General features: G+C 47.8%; 1 protein-coding gene across 1 annotated transcript; it reads left to right on the forward strand.

Annotated features, from left to right (window-relative positions):
* Nucleotides 1–8,724: 8,724 nt before the first annotated feature.
* LOC142310412 (nuclear factor 7, ovary-like) lies at nt 8,725–12,286 on the forward strand. The gene has a single exon (XM_075347934.1). The coding sequence runs from the start codon at nt 8,725–8,727 to the stop codon at nt 10,306–10,308; it is 1,584 nt and encodes a 527-aa protein (XP_075204049.1). The 3' UTR covers nt 10,309–12,286.
* The last annotated feature ends 1,371 nt before the right edge of the window (nt 12,287–13,657 follow it).

The raw sequence follows: 13,657 nt of genomic DNA on the forward strand, positions 1-13,657 counted from the left end.
TAACTTGGTTTACAATACAGACTGTGTGTGGTTACTGACCCTCCAAATCATCAGCAGGTCATCCAGCACCACGACAACCGAACTGTGAGTTTCCTGCTCCCTGCAACCCCTCACCGTTCCCTGGGCCCCGGGACTACATCTCCCCTACCCGTGGAGGGGATCCCACCTTGCTACCCCGCTCCAACAGTCCCGGGCATCCCATCACTAGGCAGCGGCGGTGCTACCAACTCTCACCGCAACCCACGGGTGGCGTCACTGACAAAGACTCTATCCCTGTAAATAACCCCTTTTCACTCGTGGGCAACGGACGGCTGCGTGAGCCCCTGATCCGGCTACCACTCAAGCCACAGTAACGAACCCGGATCCGAGCGCCTTGAGCGGCCCCCCTGTCATGGTCTGTCCCCCGCCCGCGACATATACCGCATTCCAGAATGTAGTTTATAGTCACCAAATCTGGTGACAGGTTCCCTTTAATATTGAAGAGAAGAAGATTCAGTTCCTTGCTTAAGTTTCATTTTCTGAGAAAGCAGCTACATATTTGAGTTAAGTTTCGTTTTACTATGAATCAATTTTACGCAGGATGGGAGGATGAGAATAGAAAAGATACAAATGGCCTCTTTGCTTTTACAGGTATTCCCCTTTTTCTCATTCTCATTCACCATTGGGGAGGGCGGCTTCTCTAAAGTACTGTGATGGCAGAGGGGACCTTTCTCTATTTTTCACCCATTCACCCTACACCCTGAGAATTCAGAGGTACAGACCGCTCCCTTGTGGAGAAAAGCCTGTGTTTGGTTATGTTGTTTGCATTACTCCTAGTAATTGGTAATGTTTGATTAACTTATTGTTACAGTCATCTTTCAGGATCTCGTTCTGCATTCCCACCAGGAGCAATATCAGAAATGGCAGATTCATGCTCAGTTGTCCTTGATAGATGTTCGGTCTGGAATTGAGTAAATGATATTTATAAGTTTATGTGCAACAGTCAGTTCTTGCTGCATTACAACCATATAAGAGGTTAGGCTTTCATGGCTCAGCTGTAAAGACAGAGCGAAATAAAGTCCAGTCCTGGACGCAGCCAAAGAGTATGTCAAAGGTTGACAGCTGCTCTTCCCTTTGGGCATGGTCGTGATGGAGTATAGGACTGTGGCCAGACTCTGACCAAGGAAGCTTGGTTTCTGTTAAACACTTTTTACAGGTCATGTGTAGCACCCACGGGGCAAGGGGTTAAACTTGTCGCCGGGCCGGTGATGTCGGGTCTGGAGATGTCATGGGTGGCCCTACCCGGCTTCATGGCCCCGAGGTGTACAATAAAGGGGGGATGATGGAGGTTTGTCTCGTGGCGCCACCTGCGGTACGCGGCCTGGGAATTAGCCGCCACTGCTGTCGCTGTCCTCCGGGGCGGATGTTATAGCAGCAAAGATGGTTCTGCTTCCCGGGCCCCGGGGAGGATGAGGAGGGGGAATAGTGGCCGTTGGCGCCAAAGCGCAGGGCAGCAGAGACAACAATTAAAAAGCTGAGTCAGCTACTGTGGTTCCAGGTGTTTTACTCACTGTCTTTAGCTTGCCCGGGAGATACCGGTCACCGCCGTGATGGGCCCCAGTCGATCCCGGATCCGTTGGAATTCAGAACCGGTACAGTGGACAGTTGGTACTTCTTCCATGCACCTTTAGAGATGGATCCCCGTGGCCTGAAGCTTCTTTGGGAGCCCGGTTCTTGAAAAGTGTTTGCTCCCATCCCATATGCAGGTGCCATGGTGGGGCCTGACTTAGATCACGACTCCGGACCCTATGTAGCACTGTGCTCCGGGAACTGTGGTAGCCAGAGGGACAAACAATCCCCCTGTCCTGTAGATTTTGGTGATACTACGTGAAGTCTGTTCCACCCTAGGATTCTGCACCCTGCTCTGCGCCGGTCCCGAGGGAGCAATGAAGCTCTCCCCTCAGTGACTGTATTGACTTCGGCGTCCCACCAGAGCCACTTGTAAACCCGTCTGTTCCCTTCCTCTCCTGCTGGAGACCCTTAACTGTTGTGTTGCTTTTTACACCCCCTGGTGGCTGCTTCTCCCCTGATTCCCTGTCACTACTGGGTGGCAGCCCCCCATGTTTGGTGACGGTTTTAAGACCCGACCCTAGCTGGTCCCCTCTGTTTCAAATGGAAGAGAAATAGCAATCCTTTAACGGATGCATTGCACATAGACTCCCATGTTATAAAAAGGGATCCGGCAGACATAATTTTGCCAACGGATCTTAGCAGGATCCATTCTAAAGGAAGATTACAGAACATGGAAACTTAGCCTTAGGTTTTGTGCCCACGTTGCTTTTTTTATGTGCACATAAAAATGCATGTTTTGTCAGGAAAAACGTATTTTATTGCATTTGCGCGTTTTTTTCTTATGTGTTTTTTCCTGCTTCTTTTTTTTACTCTTTTTCTTTTACAACTGCAAAGGTTCAGGCGGGTTCTCCAGCTAATGTTACCCAGATCTCTCTGCTCGGAGTGGTCCCCGCGCCGCATCCAGCAGTTTAACCTCCTGAATGCCATGATCAGTGCGATCGCAGCATGCAGAAGGTAGGGAGAGGCATCTCTTACCTCTCCCTGGTGATCGGGTCCCTGTAATGCGATCACAGGGACCCGATCGCTGCCATAGTAACCCGGGGTCATCACCATAATGACCCGGGTTACTGAGCTACGGACAGCCTTACACACCATTGCTGTATTCATGGTGTGTGAAGCAAAGTGCTGCAATATAATCCTCTGTAGTGATTAAAGGTATTATTTTATTAAATTAAAGGCTTATTTTACTTATTTTCATTCATTACACTATTGGGCTACATTGGGGCAGGTAAGTAGATAGTAACTACCTACCTGCCCTGCTGTCAGCCCCTCTCCCCCCAGCTCAGAGCAGTAATGTGACTGCTCCTGCCGTGATTTTGCGGTTTCCTGTGATGTCACGACGACTGGGCATGGGCTTATGCTGCCTTGTCGACAGGCATCACAGCCGACATCATGTAGCTGCCCTGCTGGGCAGGTACATGGCGCCGGAGTCCCTGCCCCCCTCCCCACATTCCATAGTGCAGGGGTCTTGCTGCCTGTACGCTTCATGCAGCCCCTGATGCTGCTGGCGGCGTGCAGGCAGTATCCCTTTGCTGAACGCTGCCTGTGCAGGTGCCCGTGCAGTCAGTGCTCTATAGCAGATGACTGATTCCTGGGCGCTCTGCAGATGGGAGCAATGTATACAGCTACTGCAATGATCAGCCGCTAGCCAGAGGGCAACAACGGATCATTGCAGTAGCTGTATACAGAGTTTGGCTCTGCAGAGTGCCCTGAAATCTGCATCTGATATAAATCGCTGTCAGCGGCCTCTGCAGAAGGCTGTGCAGTCAGCGATTTATAACAGATGACAGATTTCCGGGAGCCGAGCTCTGTATACAGCTATTGTGCCGCCCCTGCAGCAATCGAACTGCTCGGATCCGGGGTTGCTGTGGCTCGAGGGTCTCCGGACCCGGGGGCTTGCGACCACTCAAATGTAAAGGGAGTATTTACAGGGGATAAATGTTTGTGACGCCACCTGCGCGTTGCGGTAAAGGAAGGGGAGTACTGCCGCTGCCGAAGGGAGTACCGGGGCAGATGGTGTGGGGCAGCCAGGTGTCAGTCCCTCCGCAGGTAGTGAAGGCCCCGGAGAGTGGGGATTTGGTAAACGGGTGGCTTGGCCTTGGAAAGCAGCGTGCAGGGGTCAGATTACTCACTGCAATAGTCGTGCTGGATTCGGTGGACTAAACAGACACTCACACAGATGGTAAACCAAAGTCTCTAGGCACCGCAGTCTCTACGAGGGGAGCCCGTCCAGGTCCCGCTCCACCAGTGTCACTTGGTAAGTCTGGAACCCTGCCTCCGTGCATAAATTGATTGACCATTGTGGCCCCTCGGCTTGAAGCTTTCGGGGCCCGCTACCCTTGTGTATGGCAGCTGTGCGCTTGATGGCTGGCCCTTGGGATTTCAGTGGGTTGTGTAGTTTGGAGAACCCTCTCCCCCACGTTGTGCTGATGCCTTAAATCTCTGAGCTCTTGGGGAAAGTTCATAAAGAAACTATCCTCCACAGGTGAATTATCAGGCTGCGTGAAGCTACTCCCTGATCTAGGGTCCAGTACCCCGCCGTGCTCGGTACCGGTCCGGTTACTGGACTTCTGGTGCTGACCGTTCTCCAGAACTAAGTGTGTTACACCCTCTCCAATACCCTGCAACCGGGTCTGCGACTCCTGTGGTCCCAGACCACCGTCTGCGACCCAACCTGTCGCTTCCCTGGGAGCTCCAACTCCCTAGCTCCACACTCTTTGAGGGCTAACTCGAAACCACTTGTCTCCCCTCCCACTAGTCTGCCTGACCTCTAGGTGGGTGGCTCTGCTCAAACCTGACCAACCCACTGGTGTGTCTGTACAGGTCTGGTGTGAGGTGTGGTTGGGATTTGTACTGCGTGTGTTAGTGACACTGTTGATGGGAACCTGGAACCATGGGGGGTAGGCCCTGTACCCTGGGGGACAGGATGCAGTTCCCTGTAGCACCCTGATGTAGTAAGGGGCGCTACACTTGTACCGCCCTGCACTCGGCTGCAGCCGAGCTGCTCGGATCCGGGCTCGTTGGTGGGTGGCTCGAGCGTCTCCGGACCAGGGGTCACTTCGCTCTGTAAGGGGCGCTGGCGCTACTTAGGGGGGTGGTAGGTTGGTGTACGGCCGAAGCCGTGTTTAAGTTCGTGACGCCACCCACGGGACGTGGTGAAGGTGTAGACACCACCGCTGCAGTTACGGGGCACCCGGGGGAGATGGTTATGCAGCAAGATGTTAACCCCTCCGTGGGCAGGAATGATGGCCCCGGGGCCCGTTGGGGAGAGTAGCCGGGCGGTGCAGGGCGGCGCGCTGCCGGATGGCACTGTTGTACTCAGTTATTGACACACACAAGTCTCTGGTAAACAAAGTTGATGGTGGTCGGTGCCCGCAGCCGGCTGCGTCTGGTCCCCCACCCGGTTCGGTGGTCTTGGCCTTTCTCCTGCACCGTGTTGTGAATGTGTAGACTGCCTGTGCTTCAGCAACGGGAGTTCACTCCCCGGCTTTGTGTATATTGGAGGAGCCCGTTTGCCCGCAGACGCTGGCCCGTGGGATCTCTCTGCCTGTGCGGAGGCTTTCTATCCCCCTCGGTGGGCTGTTGTCTTCAGTCGGGACTTGGGTGGGAAAGGACCTATAGTCCAGACCGTAATCAGTAGATTTGACTCGGTCCAGTGGCTTCTGGACCTCGTTCAGGGTCTGAGTACCCCGCTTGTGCTCCAGTTTCCAAGTCGGTTCCCCGGGTCGGTATCGGCGGGCCACTACCCTGTCCCGGTCCACCACGGTTCCACCGAGCCGTCTTCCCGGCTCCTGCAGGCTAGGCCACCGTCTGCCTCCTAGCCGAGGTACCAGAGCTACGACCCTGGCACCTGTCAGTTTCCGCTGCAGACCTGTCACCACAGGCCTGCTACACTTGAACTCCGACTTGAACTAACACTAGACTGAACTCAACTGTCTGTCGTCAAAACTGCACTTCCTGCCTCAGGCCCTCTGGACTCTTAGGTGGGCGTCGCCAACCGCCTGGCTCCGCCCCCTGCTGTTTCCATCAAGCTCTGAGGGAGGTAACTAGGTTTTATAGGGTTGGCTGATGTTACCTTTTTTGGGGGACAGGTGTTGTGTGGGGCACTATCTGTGACTACCTGGCTAGTCCAGGGCATCACACACTATGATCAATCAGAGGCTTGCAGCTGATCACTGGTGAAGCTGCATAGAGAGCGCGTCCTGCACCATGCCTGGAAATCAGTCCTCTGCTATAAACCGTTGACTGCACGGCCCCTGCACTAGCAGCGATCAGCAAGGAGGAGGCTGCGGCCACAAGAGGCAGGACACAGGGCACCGAGGGAACGAGGACAGGTTAGAAAAATGTGTTTGTTTTTTTTGTGTGTGAAGAATGGTAGACTAGGGGGCAATTCTACAGGAGAGAGCACTGCTAGAAGAAGAGGAGCCCAAGGGGATATTACTATAGTATGGGGACAGGGATGGGCATAGTACTATAGTATGGGGACAGGAATGGGCACAGTACTATAGAATGGGGACAGGGATGGGCACATTACTACATTATATGAGCAGTGGATGTGAGGATCACTGTTCTGTACTACCAATGAGTGGATATACAGAGCAGTGATATCTCATCTGTGACAGAACAATCACCTCACATCTACCACACATACTGTATAATGTAGTAATGGATTGGTTAGTGCTGGGCAAAATACTGACAGGGAATGAGTGTGCAGGGGGCGGGGCTGGACAGTGAGGCCGGGCGGTGCCAGCTCTGACTGTGAGGTTTGGCACAGGAAGATATCATGTTTGGTTGAGCTGCATATAAACAAAGCGTCTGCAGAGAATAAAGGGATAATTCAAGATTCAAGACTCAAGAGGACAAAAAGTTAGAAAACAAAAAAATAATGTAGTGGTGTTTTATATGACAATACAGCACAGATTAGCTTAAAACTTAGCTTAGAAACGCAAGAAATAACCGCAGAAACCATTGACATGCTGCTTCTGTTTTCAGCAACAAAATCTGCTAGAAAAAAGAAGCAGGGTGTGCACAGCAAGTCATGATTCTCACAGACTTTACTGGGATGCTTTTTCCTTGCTTTTATTGATTAAAAAAAGCAAGGAAAAACGCATGAAAAATGTAAAAAAAAACGCCACGTGGGCACATGCCCTTACTCTCTAATATCTTATTTTTATCCTTGTTTTGGGTAAAGGGTTATTTAATAAAAAAGCTGCAATACTGGATTTATGGTTTAGTGGGTTTTTTATATTTATTTACTTTTTCTACTGTGAAGAATAAATAATGTCTAAATTTTAGTATGTGGGGGAATGAGTGCCTTTTTTACCACAATATACCATCCTTCAATTGCCTCTATAATAATGTAGCGCCCCTGAAGCCATCAGAGTGCTACAAAGTTCTGCATCCCCACCAAGATGCCGGGCCTACCCCCTAGGGCCCCGAAAGACCAGTGCCGGTAACACCAAAAACCCAGGTAATTCCAGTTTTCCCCAACAATCCCCCACACAATGGTACTTAGCTAGGGTCGGACCAATGGATGGACGCCTAGAGGTGGAGCCAGACCAGTCCACTAGTTGACCAGTTGGGAGGGGCAGACTGTGGAGAGTAGTCAGAAAGAGAGTAGCAGGAGAGAAGTGAAGGTGGATGTGAGGAGACGTTCTGACTCAGGTTATCAGTAACCTGGTACCCAGGAGAGTACTTGCCGGTGGAGTACTCCCGGAACTACACACCGATGGGGTACAGGACCCTAGGACAGGAAAGAGCTGAGCTCCAAGCCGACCTGTTAACACTTGCACAGCGAGGGGACCATCAAGGACCTCGCTGACCCTAAAAATCTAAAGACTCAGTAGCAAAGGGAGAACCGGAGACAGGACCAGAGACTCTAACCCCACAGGGTTCACGCTACCGTCAGGCGGACAAAAGTAGACAAACCACCTCTACGCCACGGGGAAAACTGTGAAACCAGCCTGCCTCGGGTAACCTGTTACCACCAACCAACAGTGAGTAAAAACTAGTTGCACTATACTTCTGTGTGGACTACCTTCTTCCGACGCCCGTCACATCAACCATCCTCTGGGGCCCGGCCCTGCTTGCAGAGGGCCTACCATCCAGGCTGCAATTAACACCAGCTCCAGTAGTGACATTCTGCAGTGGCAGCTCCACATATATATAGCCGCAACACCGCAAGTGGTGTCACGTTTGAACACTAACCTAAATCCCCTGTAATACACCCCATTACAAAAAGAAACCGCAAATTCCAGCGGATCACAGGCAATAGGTAGATTAAAATATCTTGTTTATTTTCACATTAAAAATGGATAGACGGTATCCACAGATACAAAACGTCATCCAACGCGTTTCGACATAACGCAGTGTCGTAGATTCTTATTCACGGATAATCCATGAATAAGAATCTATGACACTGTGTTATGTCGAAACGCGTTGGCTAAGTTTTGTATCTCTGTAGATATTGCTGTCCATTTTTAATGTGAAAATAAAGAGGATATTTTAATCTACCTATTGTCTGTGATCCGCTGGAATTTACTGTTTCTAATCTGGATCCCTATACCTGGGATGTCCGTGCAGGATCAAGATGTCTACTCCTTTAAAGCTTTGAACTAGGAGCGGTGAGCTGAAATTGCGTTTTCTCCATTACAAAAAGGGCCCAGGGCACGGAACCGGGCAACGTCCACCCCACTGATAGTCCCAAGACATATACCGCCCGGAACCGAGTACCCCATATCCCTGGGCACAACAATAAACTGTAATTTTTTTTCTGTTCTTTATTGGATAATATCTGTCGGGGCTATGCGGACACCAAGCTTTGGGGGTTTTGCCTCCGGGCACCATCATATACATTATATGGTTGCCTATTACCTCTAATCTTGGCAGCCTTATCTAGTGATTCTGCCCACTTTTAGTATAGGATACTGCATCTGTGGTCTCCCTCACAAATAATCCTCCCTCCCTCTTTTTTTGGAGCTTTGTACTTCTCTCAATAGACTTCAGCCAAAGTACAAGAGGTTAATAGCGTAGACATTGGCTCACGTGACAGGTTTTTCTCCATTTGAAAACCTCCCTCCCCGTAGGTCTAAGTTTCGTTTCTCCTCGTCAGCCATGGCGTGCGCATTATTTGGAGACAAGCTGCTCTGTTCGATTTGTCTGAGCGCATATGAAGATCCTGTGCCGCTGCGTTGTGGACATTATTTTTGCCGTGTGTGCATCGAGATGGAACTGGAACTGGAAACCCAAGAGGGATCTGAAGATTTTACGTGTCCTGACTGCAAAGTGGAGTTGCAGGAGCATCCGCCCCAACCCGAAAATGTGACCCCGTCTAGCATTACAGAGGGATTCCTTTCTACCGGGACGGAGCAGCAGGTGTGTGCTGGATTGTTCTGTACTTACTGTATTCACGCCGTAATACCTGCTGTGAAATCCTGTCTGCATTGTGAAGCGTTATTGTGTGATAGTCACTTGAAAGTCCACAACAAGTCAGAAGAACACATGCTAACTGATCCCATCGTGTTCAAGGAAAGCAAAAGATGCCCCATCCATGATAAGGTCCTTCAATATTACTGCCCTAAGGACGCCACCTGTATCTGTCTCCTCTGTCGTCTGGCTGGGGATCATATTGGACATCCGGTGGAGCAACTAAAGGAGGCCACCAAGAAGAAAAAGAAGAAACTGCGAAATGTTCAGAAAAAAATGATTCAAAGGAAAGGAAAAATTGAGGAAAAGCTTCAAAGGTTAAAGGAACAGCAAAAAGAATCACATAAGGAAACGGCTGGAGAAATGGAAAAAGCTACTGCCTTGTTCAGAAACATCAGGAGCAAGCTGGATGACCTGGAGACGAAAGTCTTGACTCATTATGTCTCCAGACAGGACAATCATGGTTCATTCATTTCTGACTTAATCCGTAAAATGGAAAAAACAAAGGATGAAATATACAGCAAAATAAGTCACCTTGAGGTACTATGTAATATTAATAATCCATGGCCAATTTTACAGGAACCACTGTCTAGCCAAGAGGACGTTATTGTTGCCCAAGTGGAAGCCACCTTGGTGGAGAGTAAAGAGCTCCAAGCTGCAGATGGTCTGGAGTCGGTTGTGATTTCGGAGATGTTGTACAAAGGGTTTACAGATATAATGATGTATGCCAAGAAGAACATTTTTAGTCATGAAGAAACTGACTTATTTCTGGACTCAAGAACAGCCGGGATCAACTTAGAGATCTCAGATGATTTAAAAATGGCCTCCTGGTCACAGATAAAACAGATACGACCGGGACAACGGGACAATTTGGAACGTTGTCAGGTGTTAAGCACAAGCCAGTTCTCATCAGGACGACATTTCTGGGACGTGGAAACCAGTAAATCGGGGACATGGAGTTTAGGTGTTTGTTACCTCAGCATGCCCAAGTCTGGGGATGTGGCCGAAATAGGAAGCAACAACAAGTCCTGGTGTCTGTCAAAGTTCCACAATAGTAACCAGTATTCAGTGGCACACAACGACAACGAAGTCCTGATCGAGCAAAAAAATCCAAACAACAAATTCCGACTATATCTGGATTATGAAGCTGGACAACTATTCTTCTATGAACTAACTGATCCCATTAGACTTTTACACGTTGTCACCACTAAATTCAAGGAGCCCCTTCGTGCTGCCTTCTACGTCTGTAATGGTTGGGTTCGAATCGCGTAAAGGAAGGTATCACATCTTTCAGTTGTGTTAACTTGTGCTTCAAAAGGGACCTTTTAATTTAAACATAATTTTTCACCAGGTTTTTGCCACCTAATCTGAGAGCAGCATGACGTAGGGGCAGAGAACCTGATTCAGCGATGTGTCACTTACTGAGCTGCTTAGTGTAGTTTTACTAAAATCACTGTTTGGTCAGCAGTAGATTATCATCAAAGGACTACTTAGTGTGCTGCCAGGTAGTTTGGAATATTCATGAGCTCTGTCAGCAGAGAAAATAGCTCAGTAAGTGACATATCACTGCAATCAGGGTCTCTGTCTCTAGATTATGCTGCTCCTAGATGGGGAGCAAAAATCTGGTGACAGATTCCCTTTAAACTGAGTACCTCGACTGATTGTTGCTGCTCCACTGATTCTGGTACAGTTTTTCATTTTCTTCTGCGCCCCTCCATTCCAAAGTTGTGCCCTATGGAAGGAAAGATGCACATTTTCCCTTACTTAGACTGGGCATAAACCAGAGCTGCCTTGTGGGTGTGGCCATGTTTTGATTGGTCAGTGTCTTGGGAAAAAAAAGAGAAGTTCTGTGGTTTATGCCCAGTTTGTTTAAAGGAAAATTTGCATCTTTATTTCCAGGGGACATAACTTTTGAATGGAGGGACACGGAAGAAAAAGGAAAACTGTTCCAGAATCAGCGGACCTGCGTCAATTGCATTGGTTACATAGATTAAATTAAAAAATCCAAAGAAAAGTTCCCTTTAAATGCTTTCTATATGGGGTTCCAGCGCTATTTGCGATAAAAAAATGTCAGCATCTTCAAAAACTGGATGGACATCATGTCAGTGTACTCCAATGCTTGCAAAACTATTACTCCCAACGAGCTCTGTGTATATGGGGCTGAAAATAGTCTTGTCATCTACAATCCGAGGAACCTCTGAACCTGGCCAAGAAAGATCATAACAAGGTCAAAGAGAGCTTCAACATTTTCTTTTGGTACTTTAAAAAATGCTTTTCATTTGCATAAAAAACAGCTGGAAAACAAAAAAACAGCTGGAAAAATGCAATGTGTGAACATAGCCTTATGTATTTACCTGTTTGTTTGTTTTTTATGTTCATTGTGGACCGGGTTTGAGGTTTGCTGATATCTACATCCGACTCATCAATTGCAATTATATTAAAAAGACGTTAAACTAGTTGGGACAAATGTACTCCAGTTCCCCACCCTTTACTTGGAGTGATTTTATTATTTTGATGCCAATTTTGTGTCATTTTAATGGGACGTGGAGCGAACAGCACAGAATAAAAAACGTTATGGCTCCTGAAAAGGGAAGAGATGAAGCTGAAGACATTAAGCGGTTAACATGTCATTGTTTACATTATCATTTTGTATAAGATTGTAACAAAGGATCTTTTATTTTTTTTATCCCCAGAAACAGCGCCACTTATGCTCACAGGTTATGTCAGATATTACAGTTTAATTCTAAAGTAATCCCACTGCAATACAAGACTCAATCCTTGAAAAGGAAGTGGCGCTGTTTATAAAAAAGTTTCTTTCATGGGCCTCTCTGAAAGGGAAGCTGTCACCAGCATTTTACTACCTCAGTTGAGACCCTGATTCCAACGATGTGTCACTTACTGAGCTGTTTGCTGTCATTTTAATAAAATCAATGTTTTCTCTGCTGCAGATCTAGCAGTTATACAGAGCTCATGCATTTGCTGGACTAAATGGCAGCACACCAAGTAGTCCTGTAATGATAATCTGCTGATTAAATAGTGATTTTATCAAAACTACACTAAGCAGCTCAGTAAGTGACACATCACTGGAATCAGGATCTCTGCCCCACCATTATGCTGTGCTCAGATTAGGTGGCAAAAGCCTGATGACAGAGTCCCTTTAAGACATCTGATCAATAATTTGTTTGTACGTGTAGTATGTTTTTTTAATATGTAAATAGAAATGTTAAACTAAAACGCTATCAACAAGAAATCACATTGTGTGTACTTATATTAGTACTAGCTGTACTACCCGACTTCGCCCGGGTTAATAACTGTTGTTAACAAAACAGAATGTATTAACAAAAATGTATTCTGAGCACAAAAACCACAAACAAATAGATAGAAATGTAATTATTAAAAGGCAAAAACTAAGCTAATAGAAGCATTTCATAAAATATATTTCAACACCACAGATATTCCACACAGATTTAACTAAATTGGCCAAGTAATGTGCTCCGTCTGTCACTTTCCAGGTCTGTCTCTTTCCCCATCTGTCTCTTTCCCCGTCTGCCTGTCTCTGTCTGTCTCTTTTTTTTGTCTGTCTCTATCTCTCTGTTTCTTTCCCCATCTGTCTCTTTCTAGGTCTGTCACTTTCCCAGGTCTGTCTCTTTCCCCTTCTGTCTCCCTGTCTCTTTGTCTGTGTCTTTTCCTCTCTGTCTCTTTCCCTGTCTGCCTGTCTCTTTCCTTGTCTGTCTCTATTTCTCTGTCTCTTTCCCCGTCTGTCTTTATCAAGGTCTGTGTCTTTTCCCATCTTTCTTTGTCTGTCTCTCTGGCTGTCTCCTCCTTTCCTGTCTGCCTGTCTCTGTCCCTGTCTGCATGTCTGTCTGTCTCTTTCCCCATCTGTCTCTTTCCCCATCTGTCTCTTTCCCCGTCTGTCTCTTTCCCCGTCTGTCTCTTTCACCGTCTGTCTCTTTCCCCGTCTGTCTCTTTCACCGTCTGTCTCTTTCACCGTCTGTCTCTTTCCCCATCTGTCTCTTTCCCCGTCTGTCTCTTTCCCCGTCTGTCTCTTTCCCCGTCTGTCTTTCCAGGTCTGTCTCTTTCCAGGTCTGTCTCTTTCCAGGTCTGTCTCTTTCCAGGTCTGTCTCTTTCCAGGTCTCTTTCCAGGTCTGTCTCTTTCACCGTCTGTCTCTGTCTGTCTCTTTCCTTGTCTGTCTCTCTGTCTGTCTCTCTCTATCCGTCTCCCTACCGACATCTTATTACCTCACATATAAGCTTCTTATACTATGAATGTCTTTTGTTCCTATAGCAACCACTCACAGCTCCTACTAATAACCTGTAGTTCCAGGCTCCATTTACTTTAATGGACGCATGTTTTTTGGAGAGTAACTGTAAAGCGCGGGGTTAAATTTTCCTGTCAAAACATAGTCCGCGACATTCCCTGGGTCACATGAGGTGTCTGTGCAAAATTTTGTGATTGTAAATGCGACGGTGCGGATACACTTTTCGTTTCACTTTTTCCCCATTATGTAGATAGGGGCAAAATTGATTGGTAAATTGGAACGCGTGGGGTTAAAATTTCGCCTCACAACATAGCCTATGACGCTCTCGGGGTCTAGATGTGTGAGTGTGCAAAATTTTGTGG

Source organism: Anomaloglossus baeobatrachus, chromosome 5, assembly GCF_048569485.1.
Source record: "Anomaloglossus baeobatrachus isolate aAnoBae1 chromosome 5, aAnoBae1.hap1, whole genome shotgun sequence".
Taxonomy (NCBI): domain Eukaryota; kingdom Metazoa; phylum Chordata; class Amphibia; order Anura; family Aromobatidae; genus Anomaloglossus; species Anomaloglossus baeobatrachus.